Raw genomic sequence first — 18,561 nt, 5'->3', positions numbered from 1 at the left:
GCTGCTCAGCACAGCATATCCGCCCCTTAAAGAAGCATAAGATGTTCTTATTTTTGCTCCAACACGGCATATTTTCTGCGTAGTTTCCTCTGCCGGTCTGGATAAAAAATAGGAACTAACGTTTTCAGCATTATTAATTAACGGTCAGACATCTTCACAGATTAAACATGTGTTCATTCACAACGCTCATATATGAAATGAAACACGGTTTGATAAACTTGTGTACATATTGGCCATTTAATGACGCTACAACATCATGCGGTATTGACAGATTATTTTTTATTTTGGATGTGATGACCGGAAGTTGAGTTTGGCGCTAGAGGATTATTGGAACGTTATGGCTTTTATTGCGAAAAGCGTAGCGGAAGTGTGAACTCACGGTCGGTGGCCTGACCCCGGTCACGTCTCCAGAGTTTAGCAATCACTCGACGATGTGACTCAATGATATCAGCAGAGACTGCACCAGAGACTGCACTTTGACACCGCTCAGTTTCGTCATTTTGGTCGAAGACCTGAAAACTTTAAAACGCTTTATAGGCAGAGGAGGTTGCGCCTGCGCCCTGAACCTACGTGTTTTTTTTTTTTTTTCAGCGTGAGGTATGTTGCTTTGCTTGAAAATCAGCAGCTGCTGCAAAGAGCAGAGGCGCAGGGAAAGTGAAACATCAAAGCGGTCCACACGGGCAGGACGAACCGTGAGTCCGGACCGTGGACCACTGCTGGGCTGAACCCGGCCAGTATGCAGTCTTTTCCCCCCGTTTCGTGAACCGGACCAGGCGTTTTTGGTTTTATGTGGAAGACGCTTTCTCCCGTGTGTTTTGGATGATCTCCCGCAGCCAGGTCCACGTATTGAGATGATCTATTTTTGTGATGGCGAAGGGTCTGTTTCCACGGGCCTGGGTGAAAAAGTCTTTCTATTTCCAGGTAATATCACTGGTCGGTAATCGCTCTGTAAAACGCATTACCGTTATATATTATGTGTGTGTGTGTGTGTGTGTGTGTGTGTGTGTGTGTGTGTGTAATGAGGTCGTCGTGGTGTCATGTTAGACTGGCTGCTGGCAGTAAATATCCGCCACCTCGGGATGCTCAGATGGGAAACACCTGAGGAATGTCACTGCAGATTAAAGATGATCTTGTCTTCCCGCTGATCAGAGCTCAGGCCTTCCTCTGAGAGTGTGTATACTGGGAAATTGTGGTAAATGACGCCAGGACTTACAACCCAGGGATCAGGGAGGGATCTGATTGGGTCATCTTCAGTTATCTTCTCCTCACATTACTGAGGTGCTGCCAGGACTTTCAGCTTCAGCCCACATTTGTTTCAGTGATGCTTTGGTTTGGATGATAAGGACTGAACCCTCTGATTTGGGCACCAGTGGCCTGCTGCCAGCAAGTACAGCACAGTGAGGAGCTAATGCAAGAGGAAGAGAAAACACGGTTGTGTCTGAAGAATGCTGCATGACAACATGATTACAGCCAGTTTATCACAACTTATGATGAACTACTGGAGGCTGAAATCCTCCTGAGAGGTTAAACATGTTGGCAGAGCCGATGTCATCTGGCCTCAGCCAACATCTGACTACACTAGCCAGTGTTTTGCTGTGGCCTCACAGGCTGATTACTTCAACAAGATCATTCATGATTAGGCTCTTTTTCATCCTATGCTATAATATCTCCTATCACACACACACACACACACACACACACATTCAGTCAACACTGTGTTGTGTAAAACATTGTGTCACTTGTCAGGGTTACTTCTGTTCCTATTTTTGTCAGAGCTTGTATGTAAAAGGAGAGAGACAGCACATTTTTGTGCTTTTTGTGGCTGACTGAGCTTTCAAAGCAGTTAGTACCTTTTTATATCTAGGTCGACACACCTACACAATGCAAGCTGACTGGTACCAAATCTAAAAAGAAGTGTTAAGGAGCCTGCTGGTTTATGGCAGCACATGAAAATGTGTTGGTAGAGGTGTGGCAGGCAGGTTTGTGGTGTCTTGTTTGTACAAAGGTCCGCAGGGTTGTTCCTGGTAGAACCATTACAGGTTTTGAAGCTTTAGTTTTAATGGCTTTGACAAATGGCTTTTTGAATTTCAAAGCTTTTTTGAAGTACCAGAGTTTAAAAAGCCACATAAAAGCCAGTTTTGCATTTTGTGAATTTTTGTCTTTCCTGTTTGGTCTTTGATCTTTGATGCCAGCATTGCAGACCTTATGTACTGCCCTGTCACGGGGACTTACTGAAAGGATTAGTTTAATGACATTTTTTCCACTCTGAGACGGATTCGACCATCTTCTGTGCAGTTTGTCGGACGAGTGATATCTCAGCTGCAGACAGGGAGACACAAACTAAAGAGGACAGCCAGCTCTGTCCTGAGGAACACTATGACCTCCAGAGCGGAGGTGGAAGAGAACAAGATGACGGACAAACTACCGGCCAAACACCCTCCGGTTGCCACTTGAAACTGTGAGGGCAGCTGCTTTAGCAACAGGTTGTTCCATGCGCAGTATGTGAAGATGTGATAGTCCGGGTCTTTTGTGTCCGCTGCAGGTAGCGGACTTTACGACAGTCGATACTTGATGAGGGTTAATGTCGGGTAACTGAATCTAACTGTTGACAGCAGACAACTCTGCAGTCTGCACTATGGGCTTTGTGCTGTGTGACTTTGTATAATTATTTCATTCAGCTGTGAGAGCTTTACTTTCCTCTTGCACTACTCATTATCAGCTCCTGTTATCATCAGTATTTACATCAATATCTTGCATTTTCTGCTGCCGCCTCAACTGTGTTAAGGACTTTGTATGTCTTTCCTATGTAGGTGCAACATTTTTTTTATCTTACTCTGTTTTATCCTTGGTCATAATATAGTTGCAAAATACACAGTGCATTGTATTTAGTACCTCTGTCTGATGGTTTGTGTTTTTTTGATTCCCCAATTCTTACGTGCGATCAATTAAGTTTATGTTATGTAATCTTAGCTGAGACAGTCACTACATAATAGTTTTCAAGTAAAGGGCCACAGGGAGTCAATGAACGATTACACTCTGCACCGCTGCTCAGGTTTTACTTCCTCAGGCTTTATCATGTGTTTGCAGAGACACGCTGGGACACACCACCAGACAGACGACATGCACACATGACTCAATCTCACTCGCCTGTTAACAAACACTCCTTTTTTATTCCACTCTTTTGTCTGTGCATGTGTCTAATGCACGTTTAGTTTTCCCACACCTTCATAAATGCCAAAGGAGTGTGATCTGATAGTAGAGTGTAGTTGGTTTACTCTCCCTTGATACCTCCCGTTCCCTCCCTGGAGGCCCCACTATCTGTTTGTTAATCTCTTCAGGACACAGAGCATTTAAAAACAAGCCAGCTCTGCAGAGGAGACATCTCTCCAGCTCTAAGCCTCTGTTAAAGCTCTGACAGCCTCCTCCTGCCAATAGAGGATTTGGTGAAATGCACCAAAGTGAGAAGGAGGCAGGAAAATTAATGGTTTTCCTGTATGCAGCCTTTGCTTTTCTGTGAAGTCTGTAGTTCACAGTGGGGATGTGTTACATATTTTATGTGAACAAACTCAAGGAAAAAGCCCTGGACCTCGTTAGGGTTTTGTTTATCATGCTGAAAACCCACAAACAAGTCATATGCCCCAAAAATGCATGAAGAATCTGCATTTATGACTGTAAATCAACCATCTGTGTGTGTTCTGCTGCAGCTTGTATGGACCCGAAACAGACAAATCTTCATTCCTGTTTACAGTAGTTACAGCACATCAAACATAAAAAGGCTTTCTACTTGGTCCCTACCTCGCTGGGTGCATATTTTTTGTTGGGATTTGGAAACCGTGCTGAAGCTGAACGGAGAAGCACAGCACGCTGCCAAAATACACACAACATAAGCTGTTCCTGCCATGCGATCAGAGTGAGAGTCAAAATCACTTGATCCTCCCAAGTGCCATTACATTCCCTGAAGAAAAACTAATTGCAGTTTTGCTTTGGTAAAAGTCACAGACTGTGACTGAAAAAGCAAGTTTGACCTAAATTCTTTTTCACTGCTCCGCTTCCCCTTCCAGCAACTTACTCCATTTTATTTGCAGTAGTCACTTAATATATGTACTGCTGAAATCATCATTTTACTGACTGAATATCAATTCCAACAAAAAAAGGAACATTTGTTGGAAAGTTCAATATAAATGGAAGAGTTAAATCTTCAGCGGTTGGTCAGAAGCAATTTTAACATATACCTTTTTGATGGTACATTTTTAGCCACTTTGGCCCAGATTGAAAATCTCAGCAGGTTTCATGTTGTACTGACATTCACATTCCTCATTATCCCCTGACTTTTCTGTAGGACCACCTGCAGGTCAGAGTTTTCACTTATCCAATGAAATATCTTAACATCTATTTAATAGATTGGCACCATATTTTGCAGAGACAATTATGATCCCCAGATGCTGAATCCTAATGAGTTCAGTAATCCTCTCACTTTTTTCTTTCCGTAATGCCACCACCAGGTCAAATTTTTAGTCAAGTACTTTGCTTTAGTGCTTAATTCCCTCCAATACTTTGATGTTTTTATCAACCTCAGCTTCACTTTGTGTCAAGTGCGAAATAGCAAACATTCACAGGATTACACACTAAACTAAAATGGGGAACATGGCAAACATCCCACCTGTTAGTCATCAGCATATTAGCATTGTTGTCATTGTGAGCATGTTAGCATGCTGATATTAGGATTTAGCTCAATATACCACTGTGCTGAAGTACAGCTGCACGGATTTGCTAGCATGGCTGTTGACATTTGGTTGTATTTTAGTCAGTGTATATACTGATGAAATGAATAATTAAACAACTGGTTTGTTATTTTTCCTCAACTTCAAAAGCGTTTGATTTTCTGTTTTATGTTCTAAATGAAAGGAAAATCTTCAACTGTTGTTCAAAAGCAGTTTTACAACAGTGACATTTGATGGAAATTAACTTTTTGGTAGATTAAATGTAGTAAACAGATAAATAGCTGGTTGGAGATCTAGTACTATATATATATATATATATATATATATATATATATATATATATGATATATTATCTGCTGTTCTTTTCAGCCATGCTGCCTTGCCTTTAGGTTGTGTCCAGTTAAGGGTTAACATATTGTGTAAATCTAAGGCTTAGTAATGTCACCTTTTTAACATGTTATTCTGTAGGAGTGAAGAATTGTGTATTTGTATCACTGTGTTTCTGTGTTTTATCTGTGTGGAATATAAGTCACAGAAACAACAGGACTTCTGTCCAAAGGAGGATTGTGAGACATGTGACGTGTTCATCCTGTGACACACATTTTTTTATAACCAGACTGGCCTCTCACACTGCACCTCCAAAACCATTTTCCAGCTGAATGAGCTACTGTTGCACATAGCTACTAATCAGCCAACCAGTTCTTTGTTATGGGACACCCCATAACATAATAGGTTACCGTGGCAACCTATTATGTGATCAGGCTTGATTAAGGAGGCTCTTTCTGTGTACTGCGTCTGTATTCTCTGTTATTACAGGCAGTGTATATAGTCTGGATACACAGATTAATATAATAGTTTGATACCAACATGAACATTAAGTAATGACATGAACGTTGCCAGGATTTCACAGCAGGGTGAACGGATTTCAGATTTGTCTCTGTGTCTGCTCACTCTTCGCAGGCTCGAATCTCCTTTGTTCGGGTGAAGTACCTGTTCCTTACATGGCTGACTGTGCTGGTGGGGAGCTGGGTGATCTATGTACAATACTCCGCCTACACAGAGCTGTGCAGAGGACACGAATGCAAGAACGCCATTGTGAGTATTGGCTTCATTCGCTCATCTCATTTTGTTTGTTCAGACCTTGTTACTCTGAACACAACAATCATTCAAACAATGCTATGAGGGACACCTGGGCTACAGGTTGTTATATGATCAAGGCAACCTTGTGGACTCGTGGTTGTGGTTTGAAAATTACATAAGTCCTCCTCAGGATGTTTTCTGAGTTCTGTGTGGCAACTAAAACATGTTTGAATAAAAATACTCATTTTATTCTCTGTGTATTTATTCTGAATGTCAGATTCTCTGGACCTAATATACTGGATAATAGAATTACAAACACTTGTCTACCTTCTCTCTCTCTCGAAGTGTGATAAATACAGGAGGGGAATCATCGATGGCTCTGCCTGCAGCAGTCTGTGTGACAAAGAAACGCTCTATATGGGCAGGTGTCTGTCCATACTGCCAAACAACCAGGTAGGAAAATGTACTTTCTGTTAAACGTTTAGTCTTCTGTAAAGAGTAATGTGGTATTAAAGTGATTACATGTGTAACAAAGGGCTTAAACAATGATTAAGGCATGGCTGAGTGGTTCTAATCTGATTATTCATTATGTTCATGTTCTTAATCATTTCCTTGGCACTCTGCTGTTGAGCAGGTATACACAGGAAGCTGGGGTGACCACGATGGGATCATCCGCTGTAACTTGGGGGAGATTGCGCACTACGAGCTGGGCGAGGAGCCGGAGCCCCGGAGAGAGATGCCTGTGTTCGACAAGCCCACCAGAGGCACATCAGTGGAGAAGTTCAGAGAAATGGTCCTTAATCACCTCAAGGTAACAGACCGTGGACGTGGGTTAGAAAGGTTTAGATAGAACCAGATCCGTGACGTGACGGACTACAGCCTCAAACAGCGATCTTTCACTCTCCTGCTTTTGTTCTTCTCTCAGTCGAAGCTTGGAGAGCAGGCCAACCTCGCCAACCTCGTCAGCCAGATCCTGTCTGTCGCCGACGGCAACAGAGATGGACGGGTGTCACTGCCAGAAGCCCGCTCTACGTGGGCCCTCCTGCAGATGGACGAGGTACAACAACAGGCCAGTAAATTACAAGATTAACATTTTTGTTGTATTTAATGTGTTTTTTCTGTCATTAAGGAAACAGACATATAACAGACAGATTAACAGATTTCAGCTTTGTTCTCTCAAGGTGCTGCTGGGCCTGCTGCTCCAGGATCGTGGACACACTCCTCGCCTCCTCGGCTACTGTGGGGACCTTTACATGACCGAGCGAGTCCCCTATGGTCCCCTGTACGGTTTGTCTTTACCCTGGCCGCTGGTGTCCTGGGTGCCAAGCGGTTTGCAGCGCACCATGGACCAGTGGTTCACCCCTTCTTGGCCTCGCAAAGCCAAGATTTCCATGGGTCTACTGGAACTGGTGGAGGACATCTTCCACGGCACCTACGGCAGCTTTCTCATCTGCGACCTCACCGCAACGCACTTCGGTTACACTGACCGCCATGAGCTCCGTCTTACCAACACCCGAGCAGTCGTTCCTGAAGTCGAGTTCAGACGCACCATGCGAGTACTGAAGTGTGAGACCGATGCTGACTGCGTGTACGGAGTGGACTGCCGGACATCATGCGACATGACAGAGAAACGGTGCCGGGAGGAGCCGCTCCAGCCAAACTTGGCGAAGGCATGCGGTGCACTGAAGGACTACCTCCTGCGCGGGGCGCCATCAGTGATGAGGGAGGAACTGGAGAGGCAGTTGTACGCATGTATGGCTCTCAGGGGCAATGCTGGACAGATGAACATGGAGCACTCACTCATCCTCAACAACCTGAAAGCTCTGCTGTGGAAACAGATCTCACACACCAAGGACTCGTGACGAGGAGAAGAAATCCTTCTGAAATGATGCCAGTCAGTTTCTCACGTGGAGCGGAGTATTTAAGATGCTGTGATTTAGGAGTAGCAAATTTAATTAAGTCATTTTTATCAACTCTTAACACTTATGAATGAACCGACTGATGGAGACTCTACCTCCTCTATCTCAGTTTCAGAGGGTCATGGCCTGGAAAATGTCCGTTGAAATACAATACTAAAAAACAAAAAACGGAATGATTGCATGTTGCCATCAGTCACACTTAAAACATTTCATACAGCCACATTTAATTGTATTGTATTGTTCACTACCGTGGAATGTTTTACTGTTGTTAGTCTCAAGAGCTGAGAGACTAAATTGCTGTTTCTGCCACAAAATCATACTGATGTGTGTGAGTGTGTGAGTGAGAGTGTGTGTGTGTGTGTGTGTGTACGAACATGGTTCATCAAAGAAAAGTTTATTCCATTTAAGAAAACATGGATTATAAAATCAGAGTGACTGTTGTACAGAAGCTCCAGTTTGAAGTGTATTGAAATTGCACTATAAGATATGCTCCTTTGTTCTGTTATGTTAAGTATACTAAGGGTTTTGATAATCTGTAACAAATGTATTATTGTTAACAAATCCATTGACAAGACCAAAACCAATAGTGCGTTGCTATTTCAGTACTTCCCAGTATTACTACACCAGCACTCCCGGCCCCAAGCCCACTTCGTCCCATATTTCATCTTTAAAAATATATATTATATTATACTTGGATTCAACATCTGGACACTGTAGTTTTTCACAATGGCTACTCAAGCAGAAGGAAATAGTGTACTTCTTGGGGACTACTTTCAACTGTGGATTAAGACACAAAATACAGTTCATCGTGATGTAGGAATGAATCACCCAGTACTAAAAAAAAAAAAAACAGCTCATTGATGTGTATTTTGATTTCAGCTCTTGACAGCAGTGGAGTCAGTGGCACAAAGGAATCAAAATATTTTAGCCTCGGCTACACAGACAAAGTGGGACTGATTCATTGTTGGTTTTTGATTTTTTCAGGGGATTATTTGACAATAAGAAAATTATAGAGCATCACCATATATAACCTTTTGACAAGGACAGATTGGTGACAAAGGAAAAACTTGAATTAATAAGTGGAGGAACTATACAAACAATAAAGCCTCTCTGAAGGACCCAGTGCCAAAGAGCACTGAAGCTGTTCTGGAGATTTCATGGTGGCTTTTCCTGTAGTCATCACTCATCTGTTTGATAAAATGGGGCAGTTCATTAGCTTCTAATTGGACAATGTGATGGTATTTGTCTGTCAGTGCTACACAGGGTTCATACTGTGTATCAGTGTACTTCACTATGCTGTGAGTGTTACACTTGTAAACCAAGTGGCATCATCAACGCTGCATTACTGACACAAAGAGAAAATATTGACGTCTTTCATTTGGTTTGTGAATGTTCTCCATTTCTCACTGAAAAGAGCATTTGTGGTAGCGTACTGTATCACACGTTACTTTTGGATTTCGACTTTCACAGTGCCAGAGATCATGCTGAAATCATTTTGTGAATGTTTACCACCAGCGAAGGTGGAGATCTTTATTCAATCTTGTGGTCACGTTTGAATGCTGTATAAAGGAATACTTTCCATGATCCCTTCCAGACATTGCTGATGTGAAGTAACTGTGACCAAGTTCATAACCTAGACCACTTTAAATCTATTTTGAAACAGACGTGACCTGTACAGTATGTCAAGCTTGTGGTCAATGCTGCTGTCTGAGTTTAAAAAAAAATGTTCAAAAAAAATTGTTTACTTATTGAAGAAACCAGCATGATTTTGCACAATTAAACTACATACCACTTCACTGTAACTTGTCAAGTCTGTCAAGATTTATACTTCACCACACGGGAACCCAGGATCTCACTCATACAGTGGATTAGAGATAAACACTGTAAATATTTGTCGTGGGTATCGCTAAAATTATCACAAGCAAACAAAGCCACAATGTTCCTTTAAGAAAAAAAAAAAAAGTACAGCGTATTGACTGAGCCAGACACAAGCATGAGTTTGAAATAAATTTATTTGTCTGTGAAGTGTGTTGTGTTTTTGCAGCAGGGCCCTGCGCTGGGCCCCTAACCGTCCCCTGCCTCTTGTTCTTGTGCTCGTAAGAAGCTGGCCTTTTTCTGGGCGACGCGGTCCTTCCTCTGTGCCAGAGATAACTTGGCGCGATTCCACCTGCCCGGAAAAAGACACAATAACAGCTCCATTAACATTCAGCACATCCTTGGAGAGAAATGTTTGTCCGGTCAGCACAGGGATCTTCCCAGTGTAACCCAATACTTAATGAGGGAGCTCTCGTTAAATTAGGGCACTTTATTATCCCCAGACACCAATAATATTACATGGGTACTTTAAAGGGTTATAATTTGGGTAAAAATGCACTTTTCAGTTTTCTTACAGCATCACCAACACTGGCTTAGAGACAGAATTAGATCATTGAGACATGGAAAGTAGGAACCCACCTCTTCTTCTTGACGTCTTTTTTGGGTTTCTGTTCGTGTACGGGGTTCTCCCTGATGGCGGCGTGTGCTTTCTTGTACATTTCCTCTACCTGTAAAGAACAAAACGACACATATGTGTTTGTGCGCCAAGTCTGGGCATTTCGCTACATGCATGATGATTGGTCTTGCTTCTCTCAGCCCCGTCTTGAAAAGGACAGTGGACATCAGCTAATGCAAATGAAGGACCAACTACATTTTGCTCAGCGTGCTTTGTATCATCATCAAGAAGCAGAGAACCAGGAAACACAGTGACTGAATCTAACATGTTGAGTGGAAGGATGGACTTTCAGCGATTCTTCTACTGCCCACGATGGTAATATTTTCTGTTCCTAACAGCAACAGAGGCTATGGTTACGCACAGCATCAGGCCAGCTGTGACTACAGTCTACAAGTGATAGTTCGGCAAGTATATATTTGGAATCTGGCATCTGTGCAGTGTTTAAAACTGACTATTTTTAAGATGACTGCATTCAGCCTCTTTGTAGTCGTGGTTAAGGCCAGTGTAAATGTGCAGCAATGTTGAAGCCACTGTGCAGACCTGCCGTTCATTTCGGCACTGGACTGTAAAGTGGCTGTTTCTAAACTACCTCAAACATACCTGTAGCATTTCTCTTCTGTTTCTTGTTCCTTACTGGCCCACATACAGTACATACCCATACAGATGCATCTAAAGAAATCAGCTGACCAGTCATTTCACACACCTCCAGCATGATATACGAGCGCAATTAAGAGAAATTTAAATTGAGCAGATCTGCCCACCAGGTTGAATGTTGCACCTGTAACCATAGCCACAGACGCTGTATTGAAGTCTCATACGTAATCTAGCTTCATGTGCGAGAAGCTTTCATCTTACCGTGTCTGGCGTGATTCCGTTCTTGATGAAGCGAGAGAACTGTTTCTTGTAGGCATCCTCGTCCTCCTCCATCAGGTAAGACATGTAGTCGGCCACGTTCATGCCCATGATGTGTTTCCGATGCACCTCTGCGTTGAACTCTTTGCTCTCCGGGTCGTAACCGGGGAAGCGTTTTAGACTAGGAACAAACAAAAACAGATGACGTCGAGGTAAGTGATGGGAGACAGACAATCCAGCATCTCCAAACACTTAATAATATGTAAAATGTGCACCTTTTACGATTTCTAATCTCTCAAAACAACATTCTCAACTCTTGCGATCTAGTTCCGGGTTTCTATACTCATTTCCCCTGAACTGCAATACAATTAAAGATGTTTGCTTTGGCTCGTCTTGCTTCTCTCAGCCCCGTCTTGAAAAGGACAGTGAACATCAGCTATTGCAAATGAAGGACCAACTACATTTTGCTCAGCGTGCTTTGTATCATCATCAAGAAGCAGAAAAGAACCAGCAAACAAAAAGCACCATGACTGATGTTACATGAGGTGATGTGACACCGGTCACAGTGCTTCTGCGTGATGAGGCTTTTTATTAGAGTAGGAACTGTGTTAAAGGGTTGAATAATTGAGAATATTTCTCATTTGCTCCTGTGTGGAGAGGTGAAGATGCAATAAATAAATAAATTAAATTAAATAACCGATAAAGTGCTGCCCTCATATCAGACTGACCTGTGGGGAATGGCGAGCCCTCCGTCGACTGCCCCCTTCAGGGCTCCGAACACCTTGTTCCCTGTAGTGGTTCTGGCCAGGCCTGCGTCCAGGTAACAGGTGAAGGCACCCGGCTGGCCGTCGACACTCTCTACATTGAACTCATCTCCCGTCACCTCCACCTGGCCCTCGTACACCTGGTCCATGCCAAACTTATGCAGCAGCTAAAACGAGGAGGGAGGTAGAAAAGAGGATGTGAGAAAACACTTGACAAATCTGTTTCAGTAGTGATCACACAATGACGTCACTTCAGCTCTTATTGGGTGTGAAATGCAGTGATTTAACAAATCGGACAATCGGGACCTCTAGAGTTGCTACTTCAGCACAAAATCTCAATGTCACGACCATGTGCTGTGTCTGCTGACATCTGCAACTTTCTGTGTGTGTACATGTGTTCTTACCCGGCGGGCCAGCAGCAGGCCGGTGCAGTAGGCCGCGGCGTAGTTTGTGAGGCCTACAGTGATGCCATATTTGGGCAGTTCATGGGAGTAAGCAGCACACACAATGTGGTCCCCTTCGATTTTTGCATAGGCAATCTGGACAAGGCCGACAGGCGGAGAGAAAGTGGTAAGTCAGGTCAATTTCAACCTGCGACCCCATGAGTTCGACTGAGTCCTGAAGCCACTGACCTGGCAGCAGATGTCCCTGTTGGAGAGCCTGACGATCATGCGGTACTTGGGCGTGTTGTACTTGTTCTTGTCCTGCACAACCAGCCGCTTGCGAGCAAAGAAGTCAGTTTTCCCCTCTGACAAGTTAACATGAATCAAAGTGATTAGCCAGTGATTAATAAAAGTTAAAGAGTTTGACTTAAAGCAGGCTGATTGTGAGGGCTGTTAAACTGCTGTGCAATCAAAGCTGCCCTTTACCTCTCCTTCTCCTGAATTTAACTTCATATCTCTTGAAGTAGGCCTTGTTCTTCACCACCTTGACGAAACCCTGAGGGGAAACGAGGAGTCAAGAGGTTAGCTGGCAATGAAGCGAGGAGGGAAACCCCACACCAAAATGTCACTTCTATTAAGCGTCACGGTGCTGACAGTGCCACACAAATGTGCTCCATTAAGTACATAAAAGCTGTGTGTGTGTGTGTGTGTGTGTGTGCGTGTGTGCGTGTGTGTCTGGCGGTCAGCTGAGGTTTCATCAGCCGTGGACCGCCACGCTGGAGCAGAGCAGCTCCCCAGCCCGGTACAACCGAACATCCGCCAACATCTGCCCGTCTGCCCGCCGGAAACACCTCTCCACCGTCGGACACCTCCCCACACACTCACGCTGCCTGCCCTGGGTGCATATGGATATATTTCACGTACCATTTTGCGGGGATTTGACTCCTCTCTTCCTCCGGGATTCAGAAACTGTCTGCGGAAGCTCCCTGACCTGACGTTGCAGTTTTTCTGTAAGCGGACGTCCTCCGCTGCAGCAGCGGGCAGCGCCCCCTGCAGCGCCCCCTGCTGCCCCGGAGCACAGCCGCCCCGCACCTCGGCCACAGGGGGGCGGCAGCGGCGCAGACAGCGGGGGCTCACTCACCTTCGGCAACACTGATTTAGTCAAGTGTTTTCTTTTTCATGAAGGTTGCGACAACATGATTTAACATACACGTAGAGTGTGATTTACTGCGAGCTGAGGAATTAGCTGTGAGGTACAAAAAAAACAAACAAACAAACAAAAAAACAAAACAATAAAAACACTGAAAGTGCTTTTAAAATAAAATAAAATAAAATAACACTCAATCACTAACCATTACTAGCCTCTTCCACCATTATCATAGTCTAAAATGAAATAATAACATATCCTAGGTAAAAGCTATGCTAAGAAAATACAGACGGTGGCTTCACTGCAGGTCTGTGTCTTAGATTTTGGTTCAGTGAGGAGCAGTCTGATTCAAGGGATCTACTGAGGGCACATTATTCTGTATTTGCATTGTATCACCCGGTTAGTTTGGGACAAGCTCATGAATAAATTAGGAAGTTAAATAGAAGATTTTTAGCCTTCAACTTAAATCTAACTAGAGGCCTATTCAGGTAATGAAATCGGATTAAATGAGGCCTGCTTCAGACACTGTGTCTGTGAAGTCAGTTGTTGATGTAACATCCTTGCATGTTGCGAAATCAAGCTACTCAAGAAAATGACGATTGTTTTGGGTGGAAAAGTTTAAGTGGTGAAATCTCTGACACTTCGGTGGATTTTACAACATTTGACCACAGAATCAGAAGCTGAGAGAGGTTTTTGTCCGAGCTGGCTGCCCACCTACATACAAAAGCCCCTCGCTTATCTCACATTTGTACCTCGTTTATCATCATAACTTCACAGCCCACTCGTTGAAACTTTGTCCATGTGCCAGTCAGATTTATAGACTTATGACTAGCTGTTGATGTGCGTGCAAAACTTAAAATAGTGCAAATGTAGAGAGAACATTACAGTAAATGTGAGATGTTGATGGTAATAGCTGTTTTATTACATTTTAAGTTAAGAAGTTACCATTCTGCTGGTTGAATAAACACTATTCAATAATTGTGGAGTTATACATGTTGGTAAACCATTGATAAGTACTTAGGGTTTCACACTTTCTAATAAGTGATCACTTATGCAGTTATGAATATTAATATAACATTAATAAAGGGTGTTGGGTCTCTCCGTTTTTACTGAGCCATTAGCACAAGTTAGTCACCTGCAATTATAAATGATGGGTTCTACAATCCACCATGCCTGCAGTGTTTATAAATGGATTTTGGTTCAGATGTCCTGCATCCATTAATGGCATACAACTGATCTATAAACCATTAGTATACGGTTTATAAACCATTAATAAAGCTATTATTTCCAGCTTATCAACTCTTAATAAATGGCAAAGATTGGCACCGTTTTGACTGATGCTGCACAAACGTGATGTGATTGAAAGCAGCTATTGAATGGATTTTCTGGTGAGATTGTTTTTTCAACAATTGTTTTGTTTGTTCTAGTCCTGTATGATCCTGTAGCCATGCAAAATTGTAAATAAACAATAAACATCTCTAATAAAAGACGACACACAGACAAGCAGATGTGCCTAAACAGCAGATGCAGTTAGTTCATCATGTTTTGACACAACAAGTGGGAATGTATAATATGGTCCATCAAAGACAATAGTAGCCATCATTTCCACCTCCAGTTTCACACCTCTAATTATAGCAAAATCATAGTATACACACAACTTGGAAAATGGACAGACCGATATGACTAACACACTGACGGCACATCACATCTGATCTGACATTCAACAGTAGTTACTCAGAACGATGTGACTAACAAGAACAGTAAAAGTAACATATCTCGTATGCTGAGGATCCACCTATTCCCAGATACCAGAGCGGTGCTGTTGCTAACCCTCCCATGAAAGTCTGCTGTGATTAATATGAGCAGTGAACGTCACACTGGTGTCGTCATTCAGAGGGTTCAGCATTACTCCACAGGTCCCAGAGTTCATGGACGTGGACAGAAATGTAATCAGACGCAGGAGAGCACTGATGAGAGTCCCCTTATCAGGAACAAGATTGTCAGAGAATTTTCCAGAAAATCAACACCAAGAGCAACATGCCACAGATCAAAGCAAAGCAACTTGATGTCTGTGAAGGAGAAAAACTGATTTGAACTCCATTACTTTAATTCAGTGTCCCAAAACTGATATTCATTATTTTTTGTGCATTTTACTCATATTTTTGTTATTTTTGTCATATTTCTTGTTGTCTCACTATCTTGGCATATTTTATGATTTCATTTCATTGAAAAGCTCCTTATGACCTTGTTTGGAAAGTGCTATCTAGCTGGTGCAATTTCAACTGAAGAAGAGGAACTGAAGAAGTATTAAGATCCTATATTTAAAGCAATAGATGGACATTTTGGGAAATACACACATTTTCTCAAGATATAGACAAGAACATCCACACGACTATCTTGGCTGTGTGCTAAATATGGAGCTACAGCCAGCAGCTGGTTAGCTTAGCATAAAGTATAAAGAGTGGAAGCAGGGGGAAAGAACTACCCAGGCAATGTCCAAACTCACCAGCGCCTCTCAACTCACTAATCGACACATTTCCTCTTTTATTTTTTTGTTTAATTTATACAAAAGTGTAAAAATGAAAGGTTGTGATTTTACAGGGTGTTACGTGCAGAGAACTTTCTAGGCCAGGCTCAGTGACAAAGCTAGGCTAACCATGCTACTAGTTGTAGCTTCATATTTAGTGCACAGACATTTTTCGTTTTTCCTTTAAAACAGCACACATTAAAAAAAAAACAAAAAAAAAAACGCTTTGTTTTTACACCCCATTTTTGTACGAATTAAACAAACAAGATATAATGTGTTAATTGATGTGCTTTAGATGTGCTGGTGTGCATACAGGCTTTGGTTGTAGCCATGCTAGCGGTTTCCCCCTGTTTGAGTGAGTAAATGTCCTTAAAAAAGTTTAAGTTCTACATTGCAGTGACAAGTGTATCTGTTATATGAAATGGTTTTGCTGGTGGAAAAAATCCTATAACGATTTGGCTACTTTATCAAATGATGAACCAGTAGTTCAGTGTGAGATTATCTGTTAGCTCTATCAACAACTACTGAAAAAAAGGAACCAGGATCTTCTGCTTTTCTGTTCATGCAAGATAGATTATATCCCCCACCGTCACTCTCTGTGCAGATGTTCTCAGTGTTAGATAAGAAAAGTCAAAGTCACTCTTGTGGACAGCTCTGTCGGCAGTGTTGAAGCTGTGTTTCTGCAGAACTGATTTCACAATGAGGACGAAGCAACTGACCAGTCATCCCTCTGCAGCAGTTTCAGTAGTTAGTAAGGGTTCGCACTGGGAGTGGAGGGTGTGGTTGGCAGAACTAGGGGTAATATGAGCTGTACATCTGTCCACTCTGAATTGTAATTTCCTAAGATGATTTTGAGTTTAAGTTGTCACACCACTTTTTTTTTTTTGGACAACCATGCTAATGTTACATAAACAAGGAGACCCATCAGCAAGTGTTTACTGTCCCGCTAACTCATGTTTTCATCCTAAAAGTAACAAAATAGAATTCAAAGAAGATGACATTGAGGTTAGGGTGGACTACAAATGACTTGCAGAAAGTCACACATCAACGAATGTGTTCACAGGCACACCACAGATAAGAAGACTGCACTGTTGACAAGTAACACACTTTTGGTTTTCCTGCCTCTTTTTCTCACTGCTGATTGCATTCATTTTCATTTGCATACAGACACATTGTGAATATCAATATAATCTACAATGTCGACGAAACTTTTTCTCTTCTGTCCAAAGATAAAGAGAAACAGGTGTAATTACAGCTGCGACAGGCACATACATCATTAACTTGTCAACACTTTTCCAACTTCCTGCTCATTTTTCAGAGTTAGAATAATATGGATATACAGTACAGCTACAAGTCTTTGTCATGGTGACATAAAATACTCAGCAAAACCAAATCAGTTCTGCTGAAACCAAACTGAGCTCTGCTAACTTAAACACCAGATAGCTCATCTGAGAGACAGCAGAGATGGTGCAGAGATGAAGTTTCTGTGTGGAAGCCTGTATTTTTCTTTACCCATCATGTGACTAGTGTCCCCCCCCCCCCCCCATGCAGAAACACTCAAGAGTGATGTTTTCTGTGTGAAAAGATGTCAAAGGGGCAGGCCACAGATTTCAGAGAATTAGCTACAACTAGCTGGTACTTGCAGCAGCGAAGAAATGGTGGCAAAGATGTGGTCAATCTAGTGTCACATTTAAAAGACAAGAAAACATTTTCACAGGGGAAATTAGAATACATCTGCTGTGTTTCACCAGTGGAAAGCAGAGTAAAAGCTAGGTGATTAAAACATGTCCAACATAGAAATTAAATAAATAAATAAATGTGTAGAGACACACATGATCCACAGGTTTATTTAGGCTTGACTATGCCTGTTGAACTCTGACCTTTCAAACGGCCGTTTCACCCCCAGACATGCACAGAGACAATGACCAGGAAGCACTGGCTAGGTTTCTTCACGTCCACACACCAATGTCCCAGATGAGATGCTGAGTACTTTGGAGGGGAATTTACAACCAGAAACGGGCTGGTTGCAAACAAGTGGAGCTGCTGATCACAGTGATGGATGAGGGAGGTGATTTGTGGAGTGTTTATAGCATAAATCCAGGCATCTGTTTTTGTGTAACGTGAGAGTTTGTTTGCTCATTGTTTCCCCAGTTTTTCTCACTTTGCAAGAAATCTGGGCCAAAGTTTCAGGATCCTACAGCAGTAGTCAGAGGTCAATCGGAATGATCACAAGTAAATCATTGACATAAATCAAATCAGTTTATGGTAACACAGACACAAACTCCCCTCCTGCTGCACGACAGGAAGATTTTAGGTGAGAAGCAAGCGAGAAAAAACAAGACATTTGTGGACCTCCTTTGTGAAAGAAGAACTGTCTTGCGGTCAGTTGCATCCAGTAAATCATTCACTGCATTCACGCTCGGTTCCTATCTGGTGGCTGCAGTTGGGGCCAGCTGGGAGCCCGATGAGATTCGGCCGGCCACTCGCGGGAGGAGCCCAATGTGGTTGAACCTGAGGAAAAGGACTAAAATCAGATTGTAGCTGGAGGGAAAGGGACAGAGATAGTTTAAAAGAGAGAGTGAGGGGGTTGTTACACTGTGGTTAGAGAACTGGAGCCAGAGGAACCTGTGAGGGGATGAGATAGCATGATGTGGTTTTCATTGAGATGCCACAGCAG

General features: G+C 42.7%; 2 protein-coding genes across 2 annotated transcripts; one reads left to right on the top strand and one right to left on the bottom strand.

The window, feature by feature from the left end:
• The first annotated feature begins 83 nt into the window (after positions 1 to 83).
• On the top strand, positions 84 to 9,522 carry dipk1aa (divergent protein kinase domain 1Aa). The gene is made up of 6 exons (XM_071490864.1): positions 84 to 921; positions 5,682 to 5,816; positions 6,147 to 6,254; positions 6,436 to 6,612; positions 6,727 to 6,858; positions 6,983 to 9,522. Exons 1-6 carry the CDS (start codon positions 868 to 870, stop codon positions 7,661 to 7,663), a joined length of 1,287 nt encoding a protein of 428 aa, XP_071346965.1. The 5' UTR covers positions 84 to 867; the 3' UTR covers positions 7,664 to 9,522.
• Positions 9,523 to 9,714: 192 nt separating this feature from the next.
• On the bottom strand, positions 9,715 to 13,329 carry rpl5a (ribosomal protein L5a). Its single transcript, XM_071490865.1, has 8 exons — positions 13,135 to 13,329; positions 12,697 to 12,766; positions 12,460 to 12,575; positions 12,232 to 12,366; positions 11,792 to 11,994; positions 11,067 to 11,244; positions 10,175 to 10,263; positions 9,715 to 9,887 (listed from the first exon to the last, which is right to left on the bottom strand). The coding sequence occupies exons 1-8, from the start codon at positions 13,135 to 13,137 to the stop codon at positions 9,785 to 9,787; spliced, it is 897 nt and encodes a 298-aa protein (XP_071346966.1). The 5' UTR covers positions 13,138 to 13,329; the 3' UTR covers positions 9,715 to 9,784.
• Between the last annotated feature and the right edge of the window lie 5,232 nt (positions 13,330 to 18,561).

The sequence above is a fragment of the Trachinotus anak genome, unplaced genomic scaffold (genome assembly GCF_046630095.1).
Source record: "Trachinotus anak isolate AG129_WGS33_773 ecotype Australia unplaced genomic scaffold, CSIRO_AGI_Tana_v1 ptg000012l, whole genome shotgun sequence".
NCBI classification, from domain to species: Eukaryota; Metazoa; Chordata; class Actinopteri; order Carangiformes; family Carangidae; genus Trachinotus; species Trachinotus anak.
This window is presented reverse-complemented; position numbering and strand designations above follow the sequence as displayed.

Coding starts and splice junctions, on each gene's coding strand:
- rpl5a (XM_071490865.1), bottom strand. Junction 12,367..12,459: donor ACAGGGACATCTGCTGCCAG/GTCAGTGGCTTC, acceptor GGCCTTGTCCAG/ATTGCCTATGCAAAAATCGA. Junction 11,995..12,231: donor GCCTGCTGCTGGCCCGCCGG/GTAAGAACACAT, acceptor TCCTCGTTTTAG/CTGCTGCATAAGTTTGGCAT.
- dipk1aa (XM_071490864.1), top strand. CDS start 868: ATGGCGAAGGGTCTGTTTCCACGGGCCTGGGTGAAAAAGTCTTTCTAT. Junction 922..5,681: donor AAAAGTCTTTCTATTTCCAG/GTAATATCACTG, acceptor CACTCTTCGCAG/GCTCGAATCTCCTTTGTTCG. Junction 6,255..6,435: donor CCATACTGCCAAACAACCAG/GTAGGAAAATGT, acceptor GCTGTTGAGCAG/GTATACACAGGAAGCTGGGG.